The 26,512-nt window shown below is 41.7% G+C and overlaps 2 protein-coding genes across 4 annotated transcripts in view; one reads left to right on the forward strand and one right to left on the reverse strand.

The window, feature by feature from the left end:
* otud7a (OTU deubiquitinase 7A) overlaps positions 1-13,051 on the reverse strand; it is a 31,033-nt gene extending 17,982 nt beyond the window's left edge. Inside the window, exons 1-3 of the mRNA XM_058074999.2 lie at positions 12,810-13,051; positions 5,754-5,870; positions 3,809-3,962 (exon numbers count right to left, since the gene is read on the reverse strand). Of these exons, the coding sequence (XP_057930982.2) occupies positions 3,809-3,893 (85 nt within the window). The 5' untranslated portion in view covers positions 3,894-3,962; positions 5,754-5,870; positions 12,810-13,051. The remainder of the gene's footprint in view (positions 1-3,808; positions 3,963-5,753; positions 5,871-12,809) is intronic.
* Positions 13,052-13,065: 14 nt separating this feature from the next.
* LOC131130891 (cysteine repeat modular protein 2) lies at positions 13,066-26,512 on the forward strand. Of its 3 annotated transcripts, none has more exons than XM_078789447.1 (16): positions 13,066-13,141; positions 13,869-14,042; positions 16,448-16,651; positions 16,777-16,845; positions 17,004-17,046; positions 19,668-19,813; positions 20,178-20,372; positions 20,863-21,220; positions 21,563-21,786; positions 21,862-22,104; positions 23,179-23,424; positions 23,621-23,816; positions 24,180-24,385; positions 24,517-24,617; positions 24,851-25,022; positions 25,092-26,512. In XM_078789447.1, the coding sequence occupies exons 3-16, from the start codon at positions 16,549-16,551 to the stop codon at positions 25,463-25,465; spliced, it is 2,676 nt and encodes an 891-aa protein (XP_078645573.1). In that variant the 5' UTR covers positions 13,066-13,141; positions 13,869-14,042; positions 16,448-16,548; the 3' UTR covers positions 25,466-26,512. The 3 variants fall into 3 exon arrangements, with proteins under 3 accessions (XP_078645573.1, XP_057930980.2, XP_078645567.1); XM_058074997.2 differs by lacking the exon at positions 13,066-13,141 and having other exon boundaries at positions 13,757-14,042; positions 20,863-20,949; positions 21,022-21,220; XM_078789441.1 differs by lacking the exon at positions 13,066-13,141 and having other exon boundaries at positions 13,757-14,042.

Consider the following 26,512-nt stretch of genomic DNA (forward strand, 5'->3'; position numbering starts at 1 on the left):
CTTTTTCTACTTTTTCTTCAGGAAAACACCCCTTGTGAGCCCAATTTCAACTCAGATAAGGAGTGTTTGGTATCAAAATGTTCGTTGGAACCTCTTCTTTTCAGAACTGGTGTTGTACCTTGCTAGCAAGCTTGAAGAACGTTGCCAGAAGGAAACAGTTCTGAAATCAGAAGCCTACACACGAACTGCATACATAATTGATGGAATGAGTCTTGTACAAAGTGTGAATGAAACACACTTCCAGACATTCGATGATTTGGGACAGATCATCTTGAAAAGACTGACCAGACTATTGAAAAATCCAGACTTGCATATTGAAGTCGAAACGGTGGTCTTTGACCGTTATGATGTAGATGCAAGCTTGAACATCAAGGGAGGAGAAAGACAACGACGTGGGGACAGTCATGAACATAGAGCTTCCCACAAGGTAATTGGGAATAGGAAAGTTCCTAACTACAAACAGTTTCTCAAGTCCGGAAAGAATAAAGCAGAACTGATATATTTTCTTAGTCAATATATAGAGGCGAGAGCACCTGACATGATTGCACCAGACAAAACACTGGTGATTGCTGGGGGTTACCCGAACCCAGAGACAGTGAAACAAATATCTGCTGAAGGACCTTGTACGATGGAGAACCTGGCTTCGACACAAGCTGAAGCCGACACAAGAATTGTGTTACATGCAACACACTCAGCTTCCTTTCCACGGACCATCGTCAGATGCGATGACACTGATGTCCTTGTGTTGCTGTTGCATTATCAGAGTGGAGGAATGTTGAGTCGGGAGGTCTACATGCACGCAGGTCATGCCGGAAAATTCACCACAAAAGAGAGATTCATTCCAGTGACTAAGATTGCTGAAGAAGTAGGGCCATTACTCTGCTCCATTTTGCCAGCAATGCACGCCCTTTCAGGATGTGACACTACTAGCGGATTTTTCAAAATAGGGAAACGAACTGCATTCAATGCGCTTCAAAAGCATCAAGATGAGTTGAAAGGCCTTTCTGAATTCAACAGTCCTGGACCAGAGGTGGGAATGGATTCTGCAAGAAAATTCGGTATCCTCATTTACAAAGGTCGTAAGGACAGACATTGCAAAACTTTGGATGAATTGCGTCTCATCCACTCATCAACAACCGACAAGCCAGTGGTGTCACTCCCTCCTACAGAGGATGCTTTTCAACAGCACGCACTCCGGGCAAAATATCAGACCATGGTATGGTGCAGCAGCCACATAGCAAAACCTGAAGTTGGGGACCCCTGTGCATATGGCTGGACCAAGAGTGGAGAAAACCTTGTGTGCATTCGAACTTTGAAGGAATCGGCTCCCAGTGATCTGAGGAACCTCACTCATCTGTACTGTCAAGATTCAAGCTGTATTGATGGAGCGAAATGTCCATGTCCCCAGGTTGGACTTCCGTGCATCGAAGCATGCAAATGCAGTGACTGCCCGAATACTGTCCGTGTTGAGCAAGATAATGGGGATGGGGATGGGGATGGCAGAAGCGATGAAAACTAGCATTGGTCTCATTGGTCAATATTTGGTAGCAGGCACTTTTTTACTGGTAAAGAAAATACTGCTAAGCTGTTTCAAACAGGTAAACGAGTTTTGAAGTGACCTTCAGAGTCCGAGTACAGTTACAAATTCACTGGTGTTTGCAACAGGATCTTTTTCCCGAAAAAAAGTAGAAAAAAGGGGCTAAGATAAAAGTTTTGGGGGCCCAAGACTAGCCCCCTGGGATTTTTACTGCACCACTGGTGTACAGATTGTTTCTTCAGACATTTGCTAAAAAGAAATAAAGCACTTTATCGAGATCAAACAAAGTTTTATAGTGACTGGGTCGAAGAAATTGAAGGTGTACGGAAGTTTCGTTTTTAATGTGTTTCTGAAATAAAGGGGTTAATTGACCATGTTACACAAATTTTTCTCAAAGTACAACACCAGTTCTGAAAAGAAGAGGTTCCAACGAACATTTTGATACCAAACACTCCTTATCTGAGTTGAAATTGGGCTCACAAGGGGTGTTTTCCTGAAGAAAAAGTAGAAAAAGGGGCTAAAATCCCCATTTTGGGGCCCCAGACTACCCCCCTTGGGATTTTTACACCACCACTGATGTCCAGATGATATCCACAGACCTCTGTTAATAAAGAAATAGCATTGTAGTGGCATCAAACAAAGTTTTATAGTGACTGGGTTGAATAAATTGAAGGTATGAGGAAGTGTCGTTTTTTTGCGTGTTTCGGCAATAAAGGGGTTAATTGACTATGTTATACACAACTTTTTCAAAGTACAACACCAGTTCTGAAAAGTAGAGGTTCTAACGAACATTTTGATACCAAGTACGACTTGTTATACCTCCGGTAGGGGTATCTCGAAAACTAGAGCACTTTTTGGCCACCTGCTACTCCCCTATGAGGCTTCTACACTGAACTGAACATGAAACTTGGCACCGCTGACCGCTGTCTCTTTAGCCAATCAATGCAAAACTGATTGAGTGAGCGTCTCTCAGAGGTGATCAAAACCTGTGATTGCTACGCAAAGGGCCTGAAGCACTGCTGCTAATGCATGGTCCCTAAATGCATCCGCACGCAAGCTCTCAATGGAGACAACAACTCTCTGCTTCATTTGAAATGGCTGTCATCAGCGAAAAGAAGCATAGACAAATTATTAACATGGTTACTAACATCCATTAGCAACATATTAGCATGATCTTATTCATGCAGGAATTTACTGACTATTTATGGCACCACTAAAAACATTTTGATGGACAAACAATATAAAAAGGTGTACTGTGTTGTACGCAATTCCACCTTGAGACTTGGACTCATTTTTCTTATGCATTGTCCATCAACTTGCCATAGCAATGCGTGTCATTTATATGAAAGCTTGAAGACTAGTAGTTGAAGCACTGTTTGCGTTCTGTTTACGCATTAACTACTACATGTCTTACACGAGACAGAGGGTGAAGCATATGATCACTTTCTAAATATTTACATGAAGCTCTACGACAATCACTATACAAACAAGTACCAATACGAGTTTATAATAAGAAAAAAAGTATTTTTAAGTTTTCCCATAAGGCATTGCATCTGAGCAAGGCATTCATTCAGTGGCACTGCCACTGCTCTCAGTGTGGGTAAATTCTAAAGCTAATATTTTATATAATGGGTTTGGAATTCAAGTGAAATGTATTTATCTAATACCTTACTTGTGGTACCCACCCACTACCTTTCCGGTGAAAGCATAGCCTCTCTTTGACTATGTCACATTTTTTACCGGTGTGACAGTCTGATTATATTTTTAGTCAGACTGGACAATGGCAACTCCCTATTCACAGAGACACAAATACTGTATTTGTCCCTGTACAAAAGACATTCTGTATATGATCACAACGTCTTTCTTGAATTTATATTTACTCAGGACACTGGCGCCAATCTCACTAACCAGGCCCATAATTCTGTTGGCTTGTGAACTTTTGCACTCCAGTGTTTTGTTTTGTTCAATGTGGCTAAGTGAGTTAAGCTTACATGCCAGTCGCGCTCGGCTCTTCAATGCGACCCAGTGAACGGACACAAAGCTGCCTCTTGGGAGAGCTCTCATAAAAACGTCACCATGGCTTCTAAATCAGCGGTCTGGCTCTCTGTTGTGAACCCCTGTCTTCCCCTCCCTTCCTTTTGTGTCCTTTCTGCTCCTTTTTCCACCTCATTTCCTCTCCCCACTCCTAATCTCAGAACCCAGCCAACATCAGGGAACAGGCGATCAAACGGATCACCCAACCCTTGTTAGTTATTGTCAGTTGTGTCTTACCTTCCAGCAGGTCTCTTGCCAGACCCGGTTCTGCCCCAGTGGACCGAACAAAGTCTGACAGGACCGCATCCATGTCCAGAGTCATGTGATCATGTGTGTGCGCTGCCCAAGGTGCAGCGGAGGCCTTGGTGGACGCCAGCCTTCACGTTCTCATCTGATGAAGAAATAATGAGAAAAGACTCATGTGAAACCTTGTTAGATATCAACTTTAAATGAGTTGGGGGTCAAACGAGTGCGAACGGTGCTCCTCCTCATCTTACTCACAGTCATAACAAAACACCCAGTCTCACAGATATAATATCAACAGAGCCACAGCCAGAGGTCGTAACCAGGACACACCTGCCTGTCTGCAAAGCCTTTGGCCCACTGCCTGTAATCACAACAATGCTAACTCTCTTCCTGCCTCTGTGCACTCCTGGCTGTGATCTTAAACTACATCACCGCTCTGCTTACGAGGAGAGCATGTTTTCATCCTAGAAACAGAGCCACCAATCTCTCATGGTCAATAGTCTTGCTAGGTCACAAACAACGCTATTGAGAAGCGTTCCCTCCCTTGTTTCACGGAATGAATGACTTCATGCATAACTTTCATTCCTGTAGAAAACACGATGTGGGGGGGGGGGGTGTCAGAGAGCAGTTCAGAGCATCGGTAGCAAAGAAACAAACACCCACAGGTTTGCAGCAACAACAACAGTGAGCTTTTGTGTGCAGAGCAGAGGCTGCTCAAGCTTTGACCCAGGAGGAGCTCTTCCTGGAGGGGCTGCTGCCTGCATTGGACGACAATCACTGTGCCACCGTACGCATAAAAAAGCACAGTGTGACATTTTGACCTACCGAGACAGAATCAGTTTGGCTTTAAAATGTCCTCTCAATTATCTCACATGAACAACAAGAGATGCTTGTATGATACTGGAAATAGGAGAATAACACACAAGTTATTACTGTATGTTTAGCAAGCAACATATTTGAGCGTGTTATCTCGCACACAGAAACACAATAAAAATGGTCATATTTGTAAAAGGCAAATATAATATCTATGTAGTTCGATCAGTGTTTGTTGTGGCATGCGATAAATCAGCCTACATTGCACAAAATCCCAGTGATGTTCTTGAGGGACAAAACATAGAAAGAGCTAACTATTCGAAGTAACCTTGTCTTTTCCTTTAAGAGCGGCCATGTTCACATTAATGCCCCCACTGTGGGAGGTTACTGTGACTCAGAAACAGACTACATCTTCCACTTCTGACATGAAAACAGCGCGGGTGGGAGTCATTTGGTTAAACCATTTTGCTTGTCATACAGACATTCAGAGATGTCGACTAAAAAATGAAGGGGACAAAAGAAACATGCTACTCCTACTGTTAAATTTAGCGGTAAGACTTAAAATTCCCAGTCATTCAGTTTGAAGATAGGTATATACAGGTTGGTTTTTGATATGTTTCTCAGTAGTATTCCACTCAAAGCAGGGATTAATGCTATACAACCAAGAAGAAAACATGGAGAGCTGCCTTAACACTTAAAATAGAACATTACAACAACCACTATGCTTTGAGCTTTCCAAAGCTATGAGTGTGATATTATGTGATGCGATATTCAAATGAGAGGGGGGAGGTACATTGAAAATGGTATTAAAAGTCCTGGTTCCTCACTTACCATTAGACAGGCTGGGATGACATTGAAAGCAAGGTGTTCATTTCATCATTTATTTATTTACTAGATTAGGCGTATTGTGAAGGTCTATTTAATATTGTGCCTCGTATCATATGAACTGTATTCACATTTCTACTAGATTTATCTCATAGGTTGTGTGTCTTTAACTGAGACAAGAATTCATGTAGATGATTTATCGGAAATAAAACAAAAAAATATCACCATACATACTATACACTTAAAGAATATAATGGCTGTCAGTGATGGAAAAAAGAGTTGTAGAGATCAAACTTACCTTTTGTATTTTTGCTAAGGTTTGTTGAGAAGCCATCAGATGACCGAGTGTGGGGACCAGACAAAGTTCTAGTCCACGGCTTCACATGCGGCAAAGACAGTCGGGACACAGCAAACCCTGAAATACATACAACAACACAGGAAACAATAAACCTCCAACATGCTCACACTGTTGTAAGGCACATTACAGTTGTATCATCATTAGTGTCAAATGAGTGTTCTTTTAAGTCACCATCATTTGAGTCATACTGGAGAAAAGGGAGTTTCAATGCCTTATGTGTCACGTTGCTTGTTAGCTGCTGCGGCATTACAGTGAAGCACTTCCTTGCTTCTTCTGAGATGATCAAAAACATTTCTTTATAAAAATGTATAGTACACCGCAGAAATATATTTGGTGCACAAGTTAAGATTCACTCCATAAAATGTACACATGCGTGAGAAAACAAAGCAAACCTGATTGAAAAGTGCAATGCCATCGCCATCTTTGCTTATACACAACAATGTGTCAACATGCTGATGCTGCTGAAGGCACAGAGGGTCACTGTTTGTTTGGATGTTATCTTTCAGTGAACAACAGAGGTCATGTGGCATGTTTAGAAAAACACACTTATTGGTTGAGACATATTTGTAGTGGAAGGAAGAATTCAGGAACTATTCAAGCATTGAGCAGTTAACTAAATGTCTTTGTTCTTCCTCAGTGTAGTTTTCTTTTTGTAAAAGTATTGATAATTTATTGGAGTGCGTCATAAAATGAAAACTGCCGCTGAGCAGGTACTAGGTTCTATTTTGCTAATACAAAAGCACTTTTTATGGTTTAAGGAGCAATCTAGACAACTACCTCACACAAACAAACAAACACAAAAATATGTCAACACAAGTGACATTGGGAAGTGAAAAAGGAGGTACGATCACATACTCATTAACAGAGAATGTTTTATCATTCATAGTCTGCAGCATTTGTACATGAAAAAAACCTGTCAAATTAAATGTCATTATTTCATGTGGTGTGATGTAGTCACAAGCACAGGGACACCAGCACATCTAGCATTATCTTTTACAGATAAAACAAGACAAACAATTCCAGGTGGACCGTTATCAAATCCGACCCAATGACAATTATTTCGGCCCCCTGAAACAAAATGCTTACCCACCGCTGGCATACACTATGAGAAACATCGACTAATTACAGAAACTTTGACATGACCTAATAGCTTTTACATCATTGTCATTAAGCATCCTGGAAAAGATTGCCCTCAGAATCAATGTGATTCTTGCTTTGACAGCAATAATCCCTGTTGAAAGCGATCATTATCATTCCTACTTTCTTGCCAGCATGCCATTGTCTTCTCAAAAGCAGACTGACAAATAATGTTGACAAACTGCAACATAAATTGACAAAATTTTACTGCAGGCTTTATCTTTACTCCTGTGGTTCAAATACAAGCACTTGGGTTCAGGACCACTGGGGAAAAATGACCTTGCCTCCAATTAGTGTTCTCCTCTTATCTGCTTTCTGCTGAGGAGTCCATACATTAGCAACTGCATTAAATCATGTATTATTCACCACAGTGCGGCCACAAAATTGCCACATCGTTTACATATCATCCACAGACTTGTGAGGACTGAGCTTTGAGTCATGCAGGGCTCCACCAAGGCTCATTTGTATTGTCAATAGTAAAAGTAAAGACACTGAACTCGCAAATGATGGAGGACAGGAAACAGAAATGACCGTACTTGTACCACCCATGACCACGTGCTGCTTCAGCTACATGACACTACCGCCTCTACAAAATGAATACTCTCCTGTAAAAAAGCAATCAGCCATTAGGAGAGGAAGGATTTGACTTTTCCTGAGGTGTCCTGCTGTTTTGTCATGAATGTAGATGTACTGCATATATGTGGCCATTATAGCCTAGCGCTGTGAGTTAAGAGTCACCCACGTGCAAGGCAGATATGCTGCAGGTGGGAGGTGAACTGTACTCACACTTGCACTCCTTCGTCTCCATCATCGGAAGATACATGCATGTCAAGGTTTATATTTATAGCATAAATTTGGTAAATGTTACATTTAAGTTTCTTGCATCATTTTACTGGTCCTACAGCATTTTTTTTTAAAGAGAAAACAGATGAAACACATTCAGAAGATGGTTTCTTTTGTATGAGCTCCATAAAATATAGTAATTGGCCAGTGTACTGACAAAAAAAAATGCAACATCCCATTCTGTCTCTAAAAAGCACACAAATCCAGAGGTCTTGGTTAAATGATAATACAATACCAAGTGACAATAAATAGATTTCAGCATTGTCTTCCAGCCACAGGCAAGTTTGAATCTGTGGCACAGAATTTCCACGATCAAAGGTCAAAATGGATAGCATAATTTTTTTTTTTTTTTTAAATAGGTGTACACACGTGGCCTCATGAAAACACGTCACCATCTTCCAAACACCTGTTTTTTCCCTTCGGGGGGAAATGACTGTGCAGTAGTCACAGACAGCTGCTTATCGGTTCTCGGCCAGAGGGTATCTTCTGGAAAATGCAGAAATTGGGAGGCCACAGTCATTTTGATCAATTTGCAAACATCATTACACAGGCGGAATGTGGCTGCCCTCTTTTTATAACTCCTGGGCTTTTAAGTCTAGACTCCCATGCTTTGGATGCTGTGTGAGAAATGCTGCAGCAAGCAATAATGTCACTTTACACGTTGCCAGCGCAGCATGTGCATGGAGCTGGGAATTGTTGTTAGAACATGAATATTAAAGGTATGTTTCAATCTGTGTTGCAAAGAATACATACTAGTGACAATAGGAAGACAAAAGCAATGCTCATCTACACTACAAGCAAACACAGAAGCCAACATTTGTTACATGTGACCTTCTGGCCGAGTCAATTCTTCAGCTCAGCTGTGTGTACAGCGTTTGGCCAAAACAAAATGTGGTTGCTGAGGGACACAGCAAAAGATCATAACCCCTTTAAATGTCATTCCACCCCAGATCTGCTATCACTGCAACCAAAACCTGCTCTCTCGTTTTGGACCTTTCCAACAGAGTGTCACAAGCACACAGCTGAGGCTAAAAGTGAATTCTCTCTAAAGCAAAATCGTATTCCCCCTCGTAAGTTGAAAAACTGAGAAAAAACACACAAATGAGTCCGTAAAATTTAAAAAGCCAAAAAGCTAGTGAGCTTTCTTTTTTGCCAGCTTATCCAGTTTATGCTGAGGGGGGTTTTCCTCACGAGTGCTGAACACAGGATTCTAAAAAGTTCTCACCAGTTCACCTGAAACCCAAACTGACACTTCACGTTTTCCTGTCCGGGTTGGTTGGGTCCTTTGAGCATGTTCTCATTAAAATTTGATCGGATTTTGTCCACAAGTCAATGCAAATTGACAAGTTAACAAACAACAATGGATGAGAACAAGGATTTCCCGTAACTTATCTGATGGGGGAAAGTAGACTCTGTGGATTATAATACAGCAGCGTCCAGAGTTAAGACAACATCAACAGGATAAAATAAATGTTCAGTCAAGTCATTAAATACTACTTCTCTAATTTATTAGGAAAAGACAGTGTACGTAGATGATAGAGGCTGTTGAAGGCCCTGTTGAACCAAACTAATTTCTAATGTCCTCTCAATTGTTTCAACAGTTGACAGACAAGGGTGCGGTATTACTGCAGTTGAAAAAAGGGCACAGTTACCGCCCATGCTCGTTAAGCTTTCATTCTTCTGTTTGTCAAGAATTGGATGAGACACCCGCAGAGAGCTGAACATTTGTTTTCTCATCTTAAGACCTTGAGTGAGCAACAGCTGAGCAACTGATTTTAACCTGCTTTTCCTTTATAGGGCCTCCTTCAGGAGAATTGAAAGTGCCAGACAAAATGGAGAGCTTCCAACAGGGCTCTTTTCGCAAAGAAAAGGAGGTCTGACCTCCTTTTCAGAGTGAAAGAAAATGACCTACACTGTGGGTTTTCATGAATCTGAATTGAGCCACCGAGGATATACTGTGCAACTGTGTTCTGTTTGATTTGGAAAAATGTCCCCTTGCTGTTGAATTGAGGGAAGACAGAGGATTGCTTTGCCAGTTTGGTGCTTATGGAGAAAATGCTCCATAGGCGGATGTCTCCTGCAGCTAACCAGTTTCCAGACTGACTGACAAGGGGGAGGCAAATATTAACAAAACAATAAAAAACTAAAACTTTTGACAACAAGTAACAATGAGTGTGGAAAGTTATTGTGAATAGAAACTGTCAGATTCGTTGCAGTTTGGACTCCAATTTTAGAATTGCACAACCTCAAGGGATTGGATTTTTACTGTACAGCGTTGGACCTTTTGTAATGCATCTTAAAATGCTATTATGGAAAAGCCTCAAGAATACAACCAGCTTTGGCTGGCATGGACTTTCTTTTTCCTTTTGATAGATCATCATTGGTGACAATGTAGGGTTAATTAGAATGCCATAAACCATTAACTGCTTTACATAATAATAGCAAAGATCAACCCCATACAGTACAGCAATGCAACCTTTAATTAGGTTCTGCACATTGCTGGGACACTATTCCATGATAAATATCATACTAAAGCCTGTTATGAAGTAATCAAAATGTCAAAGCCACACGGGCAGCGAGGGTACATGAAACTCTGGTTAAGCACAGCCTTCTCTCATTAAAACTACATACCATCTGTTAAAATCCATGTTACAGCAGACAAATGTGGCTTTCAAGGTGTAAGCACCATCTGCATTAATGCAAAAACTTCATATTTCAAACAGCCTCAGTGTGACTGAATAATAATGCAGCATGCCTTAAAACAGTGTTTCTCAAATAGTAGACAAAATGTAGGTTTATACAAAGAGTTCTTCACAAGCAAACTAATTTGTATGCTACATAGTCAAACTTGAAATAACGCATGTGTGAATAATGACCTGCACCACCCAGCTGCATTTTCATTATTCATTTCATCAGTTCATCATATAAATGGACCAGCCAGGACACCTTTGATGATTTGTTTCCTACTTGGTTTGTTTTCTTTTCACACAGCATACTATAAACACAAGTCAAAAGCATCACAATAAACCATGTGAGGATAGTTTGTGCTGTCATTGGTCAGCAGCTGTTGAAAGAATGTGAACAGGAAGAAGTTTTCATTTACAAACTAGTAAATGAACAGCGCTAATCAATATAACAGAGTTATACGTATAGTGAGAGTAACAATTATGTCCTGTCAGAAAACAGTAGCTACATGATACGACTATGGACCGCATATATGCAAATCAGAGATATGTAAGTCTCCCACATTGATGGACTACCAATACCGTAAGTACCCCATTTAGGGTCGAACCTGATTCTTTTGCCAGTTGAAGAACATCCAGGTCCAAATGTTTTTAATGAACTCCAATGATACTTAAGGGTATATTGTTCTACAATATAGGCTATAACTTTATGGTGTTCCCCACTAAATTTAGTACACACATTTAGGAGACTGGGATGCACGAGTTTGTCAAATTTGCACATTAGTGGAAAAACATGACCAACATCAACCAAAAGGTCTTTGGAGGTGCACGGGCCGGACTTGGCAAGTTATTTCCTATATATCACTGATTGTTTGCCTAAAGATTACAAAACTTGGAGTCTGGAATCTGTATTGGATGTATGCTTGCATGTCTTTCAAAGCACTTTGAGCACAACTCATAGTGGGCAACACCAATGTCATTTAGTATCATGTGAACAAATTAAGACCAGTTTCATGTTATGTTGCTTACTACTATTTTAAATATAATCTGAGAGCCAAACATTGTGAGACAAGCCCCTCCGTGGCCTCTCGATGACCTCACTGTTTACATTCTGGCAGACACTTGAATTTGCCTCCCCACCTGGAGAAATGAGTGAGGCACAGGGTCCACTTTAAAGTATTGTTGTGGCTGAACGGTGATTACATGATGCTCTTGACTCATTTGATCTTAAATGAAGGTCTAAACTTTGCTGAGTTCCTACATGGCAGTCAGATGCTTTTTATTCAGAAAACCAATAAAGTTTTTTTTTTTACAATTACATCTCATAATAGGGGGATTCTCTGCTGAGGTCAGTGGGTAGTTGGCATGCGTCTTTGTAAAGGAATTCCACTGGGTATCTGCCGTGAGTGATATGAAAGCTCCGGCTGAATTCAACACTGACCATTATCTCTTGTTCTCGGGATTTTCTACAGTAAATGTCATTGACAGGAACTGAATTCACCGTGCCATGCACCCTCTCTTGTTTCATATTGAGCCTTCTGTGCAAGACGGCATGGCACAGCTTAGCTTGGCACCCACAGGCCCCGCTTGGCTCTGTTCTAGCCTTGTCCAAATCAGCAGACCTCTTCATCAAAAGCAGGTGATAGGTTGTAAACAAAACAGCAACACTGACTGACAGATTTGTCTGTTTGAGAGTTAGGACATAGAGATGTGTAATGTTGCAAAAACGATACAAGGTTGCAAAATATAGTGCAGTGAATGTGTTGAATTAGCGGCTTCGTCATACCTTGAGATACTCATTGATGACAGAAACCATAAACCAGGCCACTGATTGAAGAAATGTAAAAGGACCAGTTTATAAAGTAGTATTTACGTATTTCTATATTACAACATGCTGCTGATCAATGTATATCACAAAAAGTGCTATTGATCTTCTATATATGTGTGGCTCCACATTCCAGTTCAGTGAGCTAATGCTTTAGTGCTTTGAAAAAGGGCCACCATCCCTAAAATACAACTGTCACATGTCCATGTTACATTGCTACTGTACATCACAAAAAGCTCAATTTGACTAAGCGCACAGAGCCTCGCATCCATGTCTACAGCCCGCAGGTCTCCACGATCACTCGTCGAAACGTGTGCGCAGGTTTGATCCCCAAGCCTAAAATAAAAGCTAAAGTTGAATGCATCGAGGTACGTAGACGCATATAAAGACAGGTGCACCTGTCCGCAGTGCTAACCTATTGTGCTCAGCAGCCGTATAGCTCGGCCTGTCGAGACGTGATGGGAAACCCCCCCTCCCCTCCAAAAATTAAAACCCAGTGCCTCTTACCGTTCTGTCGTCAGTCATTGCTCCCCATTGTAACGTTTTCAGTCCAGACCTCTTGACGAACCGTTAATTCCTGGCTGGCCGTCTCCCTCCCACCTCTCTTGGTCTTTCTCTCTCACAGTTGCTCATCCCCATGTCATATTCCTCCGCTGCAGCAGAGCCTAAGCCACACCCCCTCCGGCTGCCGTGTGACGTAAGCCACCGGTCGGCCTGGAAGTGGAGAGCACGCACGTACGCAACCGTGAGCAGGACCCGGAAGCCCACGAGAGGCCGCTGTAGTGCCTGACTAAAAAGCTAATCTCAATTTTGGACTTCCCTGCAAAACAATACAGCGGGTATGTTGTGACACAATCATGATGGCTTTTATACAGTGTAAAATTATGAAAAATATATCTTTCTTTGTAAACACACTACAATACCTTATTTTGAAAAATTGTTTATGAATAAACGCTGATGGCAGGCCATAGCTAGCCTCCCAGAGTAGTCATATGTGAACGAGTATATGAACGATATATATATTTTTTAAATTAGAACAATGTATCCCTCTTTAATTTTTATACAAAAACGCCTTTTAACCTTACTCTTCTCGCTTTTCTCCGTTTGTAGCTCACGTTGTATTCGTTTCTGAGTTACTAAACCACAGAATCACACTACTAACATTTGTAAATCACAATAAACCAAGTCCGACCTAGATAGGGAAAGATAGGTCAGCTGATTACACACGCACAGATTTTGAATGCATACATGCAGTATATAAATATGCTAAATGTTTTTTCTTTTAATATAATCTACGCGTATTGTCCACTTCCCACTGAATGAACAGGTCTGGCAAGTTTACGGTATTGGTGGGCCTGTGTTTGTGTGTGGGCGTGCGTGTGTGCGTGCGTGTGTGTGTGTGCGTGAGTGAGCGAGTGAGTGAGTGAGTCAGTGCTTCACTTGCGGCATGCACTGCGTCGGTGGGAGTCGGTCAGCAGCACTGCCCTGTCTTCCCCACTTGATGTTGCACGTAAATCCCACCTGACACAGCTATGAGGTCCGTCTTCGTCTTCCTCTTTTTCTCAGGTGCGATCCAGCTCATTTTCCTCCTGTGTTGCTGTGTTTCTCTTGCTGGCTGCAAAGCATCACTGCCTTGCCCAAGTGGACAGTTTCTGCTGAAGAGGCAATGTGTCCTCTGCCATCCCACCTGCTCCGAGTGCCAGGGACATGAGCTGTTTGAATGTACTACCTGTGGAGTGGGTGAGTAAGGATGCCCTGCTTGCAACACAGCAAAGTTTGATTGAACAATGAAAAAGCATATGGGATGGGACTCACACTTTTTTACAATGAGAAGTTACATCCTTGTTGAAGCCTTTCTACTCATGTCTTTAACTGTTTTATGATTGGTTCTTATAGTTCCTTCTGTTTGACTTTATATAGAATAAAGAAAGATATAGATGAGAACATTCCTGTCGGATGTATTCGAGATGTAATGGTTGACCAGTAGAAGCATACCAAAGTAGTTTGTGGTTTAACATTTACCCTTAAAACAATGAAAGGTGCCCTTTCTAGCACTGCGGTACCATTGAAATTCTTAAAAAATGTAGGTGTGATCATTTTTCTCCAGCTTTTTCGGTGTAATCTAATCTTGTTAGAATAGGCTCTTTGTTAATCTGAGGGAAAGGAGAAAAAAATATCCCCTTTGGCTAGAATTACCTGTGCAGTTCACTGGGTTTAACCTCTCTGCCTCACACACATTTGTGGGGTTGTCTTGTGTGCATTCTGAATATATCTGTGTGCAAATCATATTGCAGTATTGTTGTAGGTGTAATATACTGTGCAGCACTTTGATAACAGCTTGTTGTTTGTCAAAGAGCATTAAAATCAAGATCGTTAACATTCTTTGCAATGTATTGTTATGTTGTCATCACAAGTGTTTGTGTGGAGGAATATCAATTGCTCGCTTTTTAAGTTAAAGCTGTGACCAGGCTGCCTCTCATTGCTTCAGGTGTCGCTGCATGGCCAACAGAAAATATGAGCAACTAGGAGCAAGCAAAATTTTAGATTCTTTGTTAGTGCGACACTATACTTGTGTGCAATATTTCTATATTAACCTGAATATAGTAAATATTCAGAAAGCTTTTGGGACGTGTAAACACTTTTTTCCAATTCAGGGTAATTTTCCAGTTATTAAAAAGTGATTCCGATCCGAGGCATATGTCGGTATAAATTTGATAAATAATCTCAAAAAGTGCACTTGACCAGAATATTAAGTTATTGTGTCGCTGAGTTGCTTTTGTGTAGCAAAAGGACTGTGGTACTGAACGGTGACGAAGACATCCTTAAAGACACATTACGGAGTGCATTGGTGGCCATGATTATTGGAACAGTAATAGTTTTCTATGAGTATCTGTAAAAACATAAAGAAGCAAAAGCCTGGAATCAGCCTAGAGGTAACTAAGCATCCCATGACAGAAAAGGTAAACACATTACCATTATTACTGTGCAATTATGAATAGCAAATTGATTAGTCACAACACGATACAGGCAACTTGCAAATTTGTATAGCGCCAAGGTAACAGAAGCATGAGGACACAACCTGTGTCTTCTACATCATGCAGCATAGTTTGTCAAAGAAGGCCCGAGTCATATAAAAGTTTTATTTAGCCACCAAAACAACAAAATGTAACATGAGGACAACACCGGGCCCAGCTTTTTCCTAGAAAAAAAAGATACATTTTTGTTTTGTTTCGACATTATGGCATTACCACCAATATTTGGAAAATATAAACTGGACTATTGTTATTGCTTGTTGATGCAAACACATTTTGTATTTAAGAAAATAATAATACATAAACATACCAATATACAATATATAGGACAATATACATCTGCAGGTTTAAATATTACACGTGGAGTACTACAGGGGTCAATACTGGGACCAAAACTGTTCAACTTGTATATCAATGACATCAGTAACGTGACAAAAGACTTAAAGTTGGTATTATTTGCAGATAATTTTGTGGTTATGATGTTGGATTAATTGTATCAAAGGCTTTTGTCAGATCATAAATACTGCAATACTATAAAAACATGGGTTACTGTTGCGGGCATTACCCAAGCCAAGCTAAAACTCCACTTTGAACCCCGGACATCACTTCCTGTCTGCCCATCACTCAGCTCCAAACACAAGTATGAGTCTTATTTATGTTTGAAATGGCAATTTTACTCCTTCTATATTCAGAATATTGGGTAATATTGGGTGTAAAGGTGACGATGCAGGCGTTAGTTTATGTCTAGGGGACTCTTATAATGTTGGTTTGATGAATGATGACATCAGGAACATTAGTGGTTAGGCTATTTGTATATGCATTGCCGTGCATAAACTGGTACATTTTCAAGGTGGTGCTTGCACGAATGAAGACATTCCTATTGTAGTAAATTATAAAGTGGCTTACTTGATTATTTTATGGCTTTAAAAAAATCAAGCTTCTGTGTTCCACTGACATCTCACATTTGAAAAACAGAGAACCTCTTTTCATCAACAACATTTTCGGGAAAGGGATTCCATGTAGAGACTTCTTCTGGTTAATGGTATTGTCCTTGGAGAACAAAATGGTTTGAAAATTGGATGAAAACAGGTGTGTTCTTTTCCTTCTGCTCAGATGAAGATGGACAGGAACGTTTCCTCCACCAAGGTCGCTGTCGGACACACTGCCCGCGGGGACTGTATCCTGACAGGGGTCACTATGCCTGCCTGCCCTGCATGGCCAATTGTGAACTCTGCACAGATGGCAACATATGTGCAAAATGTCGAGAACACTACAAACTCCATAACGGTTTCTGCCAAACTGTGCTCTGTGACATAGGTAAATGGGAAGTGGAATCTTTTGTCCAGTTAAGTGTTAGAACCTGTAACATGCAACTCAAAAATGATATATGGGAGGTCATTAAAAATGTTAAAGATGTTAAAATGTATGTGTCTGTGTTCCAGGACAGGTTCAGGATCCTGATACAGGCGAGTGTATTGACTGTGAAATAGGCTGCAAAACATGTTCCGCAGGTAAAAGTCACTCATACTTTGACCATCTAATGTAGTATTGGTGCATAGGAGGGCATTTATGTCTATTAAAAGCTTGTTTGTAACATTGCTCAGAACATCTACTGTTGGATTTTCTGAAGAAACTCTTATTCATCATCCTTCCCTTTTATTTTTCACAGAAAAGCCTGAGATTTGCAACAGCTGTGCCGAAGGTTATTTTCTGTGAGTTTTTTGTTCCTTTCATTTTATCTTTGAATGACTGACAGTTTAGTTTCCCTTAAATGCCCCTCTTTCATAATGAAGGTGTTTTCGGAAATTACTCTGGTTATTTAACATTTTTAGACTTTTAAGATCAAATGGAAAGACGTTGAAGCTTTGCTAAGCTCTGGCAGTGTGATGTCGATGGCTGAACATATTTTTCATATCTAAAGTTACCTTCAGTTTCATTTCCGGTTCTATGGTTATCATCACTCCTTTCCTGTTTCCCATCAGCGTATCCTTCTATGGTTGCATCACAAAAAAAGCATGAAAAGTTAAAGTAAAACTAATAAATAAATACAGAGTTTATCATTTAATGCCCAGTGAGCTGAAGTCATAGGAAGCATCAGAAATGTCACTTCAGGTTTGCTCAGAAATAACAACCCCTTTAAAATGACTGTGTCACAAATGAAGTGGTACTATATACAATATTTCCAACTTGTTTTCAACATTTTCAATGTTTTAATCCCCACTAAAATGTCACACGTTCACTTTGGATCACTGGTTAGAGAGTTTAAACAGACCTCCGATTGTGTGCTTCTCCCCCACTTTCTGGTATCATGTGAGTCAGGTTACCTTCTATTCAGAAAGAGACACTGTTACCTGAGCCAATGTGGAGCTTAGAGGCAATGCTTTGATTCAAAGAAATAATAATAGTAGGTTTATGCAAAGAGAGCGAGGGAGCTGTTGTGTTAATGTCAGGTGCGCCAACTTGACGTCACCAATTGTATGTCACAGCAGCAGGTGATTGTAAAGTAAAAGACACTTATTTTACTTCAGTACTTCGTCTAAAATCCAATTATTTGAATGTAAGGCCTTAACATGTCTAAAATTCTTAAAAATCTGGCCCCTGATTGATTCATCAAAAACAGATGGAGAATGTCCTATGGGGTATATTGTAATTGTTTTTTCTATTGTGATGTAAAGCACTAATGTAAAAGTAATGAGTGTTTCAGTAGCCTCACTTTGAAAAACCATGATGGATACTTGGTATTTGTTGACATTTACTCTCCCCTCCAAGGAAATAAGAAATGACTTTAGATAACACCCAACAGGTTTGTTTTAATGCCTGACGCTTAGCTTCATGGTGCACCTCCAGCATGTTTTACGTAACGTACATGCACACAGAAAAGACGACATGTTGCTTTGGTAATGCTGTTGTGCCGTGGAGGAATGGAGAGTTTAATATTTGCACAGAGGGATCCTTAAACATCCCGCAGTTTCTCAAGTGGTGCGTTTCCCGAGACAGCTATTGTTGCGTGACTTGATGGATGCTGAGTCGCGCCTCCAGCTGTTCCCCCTCAAACAACTAGTGCATCTTAGTGTCACGGCAACGCCACTAGAGATTGTGGCCTGACCTGCCAGTGGTCAGACTTTCATCAGGGGAAGTTGGAACAGACTGAGAGGATTAGTGGATTGTGGCTGTTGAGCTTGTTGCCGTTTAGAATTTATCTTTTTAGGACTAAAGTAGAACCTACAACTAGTATTTTATGGAAAGATATGCATCAAATGTCAATCAAAACTCCACTTCAAACCATCATTATGCGTCCCATGAGATGTCAGTAAATCTCATGAGACTTCAGTTTAGGGGGCATTTTAAGGATTAAAATGCAGGGTATCGTGATTGTCACTAAAGCATACTAGTAGTGATAGCATCATTGAAAACTGTATGATAACTATAGAACAAAAAAAAAGGGTCTGGCTACTCATTACATGATAAGCAATACAATAAAATAAGTCATATGAATTACATACACACATTGACATTACCAGGCAGATCCTAACATATATAATAATAATATACGCCACACATGTACCTATTAATTCTAGGAATGCCTAGACAGGAAAGCAGCAGGGATGAGGATGCTGACGTTCACATTGGGAGTGACCAGGATGGATAGGATCAGGAACGAGTACATCAGAGGGACATTGCATGTTAGAGGCCTTGGAGATAAAGTCAGAGAGACCAGACTGAGATGGTTCGGACATGTCCAGAGGAGAGATAGTGAATAGTAGGAGGCGTAGAGGAAGACCAAAGAGGAGGTTTATGGATGTAGTGAAGGAGGACATGAGGGTAGTTGGTGTGAGAGAGACTGATGCAGAAGACAGGGTTGGATGGAGGAGATTGATTTGCTGTTGCGACCCGTGAAGGGAAAAGCCAAAGGACAGGGAGGACAGGTTAATGATTCCCTTTTGCAAATAAAATGCCAATTCATTATATGTATTAAGACGAAAGAAAATAGAAGTGCTATCAGATGGGAGGAAAAAACTATTGGAAATTCTACTGCCAACAAACAACTGCAGGTGTGGATGTTTTTATCTTTTCTCCGGTGTCATTTCATCTCGCTTTACGTGGGCGGCAACTGCCTGTATCAACATTCATCTTCTATTGTGTCACTTTGAAAGGCCCATTTAAAATGTCACAATAGGCCAACATATTGGCTTTTAAAATTGTGTCAATAATTCATTGAGGAGTTTTGCGCACATAGACTATATGCTTGGATTCGGACAACTTCTTATTGAGTATGAGTACACATTGTGATTGGTATTAATCTTTGGTTGTTTATTAACTTTTTCGCTCACAGTTTCAGACACCAGTGTCGCAAACACTGCCCCAGGAGCACATATGAAGACTGGGGCCGGGGCGTGTGTTTGCCCTGCCCCACACCGTGCACAGACTGCAGGAGTGATGCACGTTGTCTTGCCTGTCAGACTGATTACTTCTTAAATGGTACCATGTTATTCTCTTATTACTATGTTTCTGATGTCTATACAGCATTATACTGTCTTTACATCCAATCACTGTGTACATGGGCATAATAACGTGACACTCATGGGTCTTCATTTGTATTGCAAATCATGTTGGTGTGCACAAATGTGAAACGTGATATGCAAACCAGAATTTAAAGTTAGGTTGTCTTCACTATCACCAACTGATAAATGCAGTCCATAGCAGGAAAGGTAAAATGTCACTTACATTAAAATTATTGAAAATGATCCATATGGGAAACTGCTAATAAAAGTCTATAAATGAATAAAATATGTATTTCCAATGCAGATCAATTAAAAAATGTCAGTTGTCTCTACCCTGTTAGGAGACAATTGCGTTCGACAGTGCCCTCAACAAACCTTCAGTGACACCACCGGATGGCGCTGCGAGTCTTGCCACAGCTCCTGCCAGACATGCCATGGGCCTCGGTCAACAGACTGTGACCTTTGCCTTGCGGGGAACGCTCCTCTATATGGCCAGTGCCCTCTGGCGAGCTGCCCATTGGGGCACTTCTTTGATGGTAAGGCTTATTTATAGCCATTAATGTGGCTAATCTTCCCTCTACGTATAGATGTTACTATTTGAGGAAAGTACCAGTCATACGAGATTACGTTCGACCCGGGTTCATTCTTTGATGGTTGGTGTCTTCATGGAGAACACTCAAGCAGAGTGGAGGCTTGCTCCTGGCGCAGGTTTGAATCCTCTTGAGAGACCTCTGCGTTCAAGGCACACCCACATGCTCACCCAAGAGCCGTTTTAGTGGCGCAGTTCCAGAAAGCTTAACTCCTGCTCCCACATTGATCTCTGAAGCACCAATGATGTCATTATCAACGATGCGATTAATCTGAAGAACCTTGGCGCTTGACGAGAGCATTTTATTTACATCATATGTATATACATATCTCACAAAAGTGATCACATTTCAGCAAGGAATTTCATCACAGGGGTGTACTGTTTGTATTTGTGAGATGTATGCACATATAAATTCCATTTCCTGTCTCATATTCCAGCTGAATATGCTAAATGTCACACATGTGACATATCCTGCAAGACCTGCTTTGGTCCACAAGCACTGGATTGTTCCTCTTGTTTTCAAGGTATTAAGCATCTTCTGCCATGCAGTTCATTTCCCAGCATTATGTCACTCACTAACCAATGCGGTGTCCCAGGCTACTTCCTGGACCAGGAAAGTTCTTGTGTGTTGCAGTGTCCCCGCGGCTCCTACGCTAACTCCGCCACTCAGCTGTGCGAGAACTGCTCACCTAACTGCGAGGCCTGCGTGGGTTCCAGCGATAACTGCATCAGCTGCTCCAAAGGCAGCTTTAAGCTCTTTCTCCACCAGGGGAGGTGCTGGTCAAATTGCCCAGAGTAAGCTGCAAAAACACTTTTATCATTGCCTCGCATGCCAGTTCCCTAGACATTATGTGTTGTTGAGTAACAATGCCAAAGAAAGATACTGCCTGAGGACTACGATCCCACATATCATGAAAACTTACTGCTCATTGGCTATGAGCGGTATGAGGATCACATCAAATGTGATTGGACACAGTGCTGTGAGAATTGATACAACAGTAACATTAGTCTTTGATTGAGTAATAATCTGTTAAGAAACTGCTGGTTTGCATGTAAATCTTTAGACTCCATATCGAAGAGAAGATGTCTTTCACAGTATTTTTATAGGACAACCGAGTGAATCTTGTGTTCCTCCAGGGGTTACTTCGAGACAACAGAGGGGTCATGTGATGCCTGTGACGCTTCCTGCCTCACATGTGATGGTGCCAGTACAAAGTGTCTGTCCTGTGCTGATGGCTACTACTTGGAGGGCGGCGTGTGCACACTCAATTGCTCACTGGGCACTTACCCTGCCGACGATGGCACCTGCAGGCGCTGCCCCCTTCATTGTGATGTTTGCTCCGATGACAGGACCTGTTATAGTGAGTTCCAAAGAAAAAATACACCTTTATGTTATTAAACCCAAAACTTACCACCTCCCTTCTATATTCCTCCAGAGTGTAGTTTCTTATACCTGATGATAAATGGTGCATGTAAGGCTAATTGTCCCGTGGGCTACTTTGAGGACATTGAGGTGGGACGCTGCGGACGATGCCACCCGACTTGTGGCAGCTGTTCTGGACCTTTGGCAGATGACTGTGAGAGTTGCTCCACATTTAGTCCGAAACTCTATAAGGGCACGTGTTCAAAAGACTGCCCAGCAGGCACTTATTACGAGGATGCAGCTGCAGAGTGTCAAGGTAAGCCTTGTGTGTGTTTTGCTTAATATGCAAATTCATATGCTTATTCATTCATTCATTTTCTACCGCTTATCATCACGAGTGTTGCGTGGGTGCTGTAGCCTATCCCAGCTGACTTTGGACGGGAGGCGGGGTACACCCTGGATTGGTCACCAGCCAATCACAGGGCACATATCGACAAACAACCATTCACACTCACATTCATACCTATGGACAATTTGGAGTCACCAATTAACCTAGCATGTTTTTGGAATGTGGGAGGAAACCGGAGTATACCCGGAAAAAACCAATGCATGCACGGGGAGAACATGCAAACTCCACACAGAGATGGCCAAGGCTGGAATTGAACGAGCTGTGAGGCCTGCGCGCTAACCACTCGTCTGCCATGCAGCCCCACTGTGGAATTTTCAAAGGCAAAATGGCCCACACATTGTACAATTGGGTGTTTTCTGGAAAAAAAAATACTTAAAACAAAACAAATTCAGAATAATTTTTCCTTTTAGCGTTTTTTGTTTTGACAGACATGCACTTATTAATTCTAATACTACTAAAACGCCAGTATGTGAGTGTTGCTTTGCAAACACTTTCCTCTCTCCTTTTCATTCATCTATTTAATTTATTGTAGATGTAGAGTTAGCATGTTGGTCACAGAGTCAGGAGATCGGGAAGACCTGGGTATGAATTTTCGTGTGTTGTTCTCCTCATGTGTGTGGGTTTTCTCCGGGTACTCCGGTTTCCTCCCACATTCCAAAAACATGCTAGGTTAATTGGCGACTCCCGAATTGTCCATAGGTATGAATGTGAGTGTGAATGGTTGTTTGTCTATATGTGCCCTGTGATTGGCTGGCGACCAGTCCAGGGTGTACCCTGCCTCTTGCCCGAAGACAGCTGGGATAGGCTCCAGCACAACCCTGTGACCCTAATGAGCATATGGATGAATGGATATATGTAAGTACTTTAATTATATACAACATCCATCCATCATGTCATCCAAAAACAATAACTTTATTTTGTGGTACAGCTTTTATACAAACCCTCACATGTTGCTGAATGACTGTGACTGTTTATGTCCAGAGTGCCACCAGACCTGCGCAAGCTGCTCCGGACCAGACCCAAACCAGTGCACCCAGTGCGAAAGGGGTCTTGTGTTGGATCCAAACACACTCCTATGTGGGGTGACCGGCGATAGCGACTGCCCACCGAAGACCTTCCTGCACGATGACCAGTTCACCTGCATGGGCTGCCATCACCACTGCTACTCCTGCGAGGGGCCTAACAGAGATGAATGCCTGACATGTGACATCCCCACATACCTCCACAGTGAGTTTGAAGTCATCGGATATTATGCCAGTAGATGTCAGCATTGAACCATAGAGATCTTTTTTTGTGACTCTTAAAATAACTTTTTCTTCTTGTCAATTTGTATGCAGTATGTACAAGAATGTGACATTTTATCAGATACAAATCTAGTTTGGCTCCAAAAGAAGAAGCATATATTACGTGTGTGTATTTGCAGACAGGACTTGCATGAAGGAGTGTCCGGCTGGTACATACACAACGAGGCAGGAGGCAGACGGAACACAGCTGGGGTTCTGTTTACCGTGCGACCGCGTGTGCGCCACCTGTACAGGGGTGTCGCCCAAAGACTGCGTCACGTGTGCCCCTGGTTACTTGCGACTCCTTCATCTGTGTGTCAGCCATTGTCCCACAGGGTATGACAATGGATGCATTGTCATTTTTTCCCAATTTGTTGACTCTTTTTATTGTCTGTTTGCTTTCTCCTCCCTGGAATTGACTTACTAAGGTCAACATGTCTACAATGAATGTGGCTTTCTTAGTATGAATCATTAACAGTACAATTATGATCTTAATTTCACCAAAATGTAGGCATGCTTCATTATGTACACTTCTACACAACCCATTGAGAGCCAATGTAAAAAGAGTGTAAAATAATCAAATATTCTGCCATTTCATAGTAATTGTGCTCAATTTTATTGACAATATCAGACAAGTGTTAATTTTTATGGACTCGAGTCAAAATTCTGATGACTATGGACTATATTCTTTTCGATAAGGTACTACCAAGATGGCACCCACTGTGAGAAATGCGACCGCTCCTGCCAGATGTGCACAGGTCCGGGTCCCGATTCCTGCCGAATTTGTCTCCCTCCTCTTCTTGAGCTGCAGGGTACCAAGTTGTGTGTGGAGCGTTGCCCACAACGCTTCTACCGACTGGGTGATGTGTGCAAGCAGTGTCACATCAGTTGTCACACCTGCACAGGTATCACTCAACACGAAATTGGAGTGAAAAGTTAAAGTCAATCTTATGTGCTGTGCTGTGTGTCAATATTTGGCGGCTGCTTTCACAGTTATCCTTACCAGATGATGTGTGTGTGTTTGTTTGTTTGGCAGACGCCTCCCCTCAGAGCTGTGTAACATGCGACAAAGGCAGCACACTGAAGGACAAAGTCTGCTATCCACGCTGTGAGGAGGGGAAGTACTTTACTGAAGAGGTGTGCCGCTGTTCACATAAACACTGACGCTAACAGTATGATGCTATCGCATCTTTATTAAACTTAGCGAACTTACACTTGTAGGGCAAGGAGCCACATTTGATACTAGATTATTCACTAGGCAGCAATATTTATAAACAATGTAAGGCTGCAGTTGTATTCGCTAATGTGATGATTGATGGATATGAATTGGAGATGAATATGATGGTATTGACTATACCGTATCTCTGCAGGCAACCTGTGCGCCGTGTGACAGCTCGTGCAAACACTGCAGTGGTCCCAGACCTGACCAGTGTCTTATTTGTCACCAAGATTCTGGCCTTCACGTCGTGGAGAGCCGCTGTGCCCGCTGCTGTCAGGCAGGAGGCAACCATTCACACTGCTGTGTTTGTGACAGCCGCTCAGGTACTCCCGCCATTTTCATAAGCAATACTTTGACATTCATACACTACTAAAGTTTTTTTTGCTTATTAGCTCTGTGTATGGAGACCCCCCAACTCAAGTCAGGAGACGAGCTGGTAACAGACATGAACATGTCGTCAAGAGTCCTCAAACACACTTCATCCGCCGCGCCTATCGCCCTACTAGCGGTGCTGGCTTTGGCGTTACTGGTTTTTGCATTGTTGAAGGCCCGAGCCAGGAAAAGGCTTTGCTGGAAGCAGAGTTACGAGAGACTGAGTGGAAATGCAAATATGCCGCATGGTGTGCCTGAACCGGACAGCGGGGACGAGGTGGACGTGGTGTACACCAGTAGAGGCGGCTCAGTGTATCGGCGCTACAGTTTTATCCACGAGCAGGACGCCAATGCAGATCATGTGGACGAGAGCACTCGTCTCAACCAGTCCTAGGCAAGACCCATGAAAGGGCACCTGGGGACCTGCTGAAACAACCGAAAAACACTAATAAGTACACCGGGTCAGTAGATGGCAAGACTGACAGTAAAAGGAGTTTCAGTAGTTTAACAGTCAAATGTAACATTTTATGTTTGTTGCTATTTGAATTATAATGTGAATGACTTTTCTTAAGTTGACAATATATACACTATTTATTTTTAACGCTGCTGTCCCATGGCGGCAACACACTTGCAGTTCCAAACCACAACACTGCCTCCACCATGCTTGACTTCAGGCAAGACATCATTATCTTGTGTTGGCAGCTATAAACTTGGTATATTCAGGTTTCATCGCTGTAGTACTGTTCATTGAGAAGCTATACTGTAACAAAAATGGTGGACGAGTGGTTATCTACGGTTTCCTCCCACATTCCAAAAACATGCTAGGTTAATTGGTGACTCCAAATTGTCCATAGGTATGAATGTGAGTGTGAATGGTTGTTTGTCTATATGTGCTCTGTGATTGGCTGGTGACCAGTCCAGGGTGTACCCCATCTCTCGCTTGAAGGCAGCTGGGATCAGCTCCAGCATACCCCTAGGTCCTCTAGTGAGGATAAGCGGAATAGAAAACGAATGGATGGTTCATGTGCTGTGCAGTCAGACGACTAAGATGGCTGATTAAGATGATCAAACACTCTTTCAAGAGGATTAAAAAATGTCTTCCAAGTCGGCAATTTGTGTAATAGTCAAAGAAAGCATCGTCAACATCATTATTTGTTTCATTTTACTCACGAGGGATTCCATGTAACTCATTTACAGCGACCATATATATTATATTCTATTGGCAAGATCCTCATCCATATTGTAACTAATTTGTCTGACAAAAAAGAAAGGAACGCTGCCAAACATCAACTAAGATGTGAAGCATGTTTAAAAAAAGTGAAATAATAATAATTTACACTACAACACTCATCCATGTGTAAAGTGTGGAGTTCATCATAGTAGTATTGCTACTGCTCTTCGTATCGGCATTTGAATCGATCCGCCCACACCAATATCCCTG

Source organism: Doryrhamphus excisus, linkage group LG1 (genome assembly GCF_037039965.1).
Source record: "Doryrhamphus excisus strain RoL-2023G ecotype Guam linkage group LG1, RoL_Dexc_Guam_v1.1, whole genome shotgun sequence".
NCBI lineage: Eukaryota > Metazoa > Chordata > Actinopteri > Syngnathiformes > Syngnathidae > Doryrhamphus > Doryrhamphus excisus.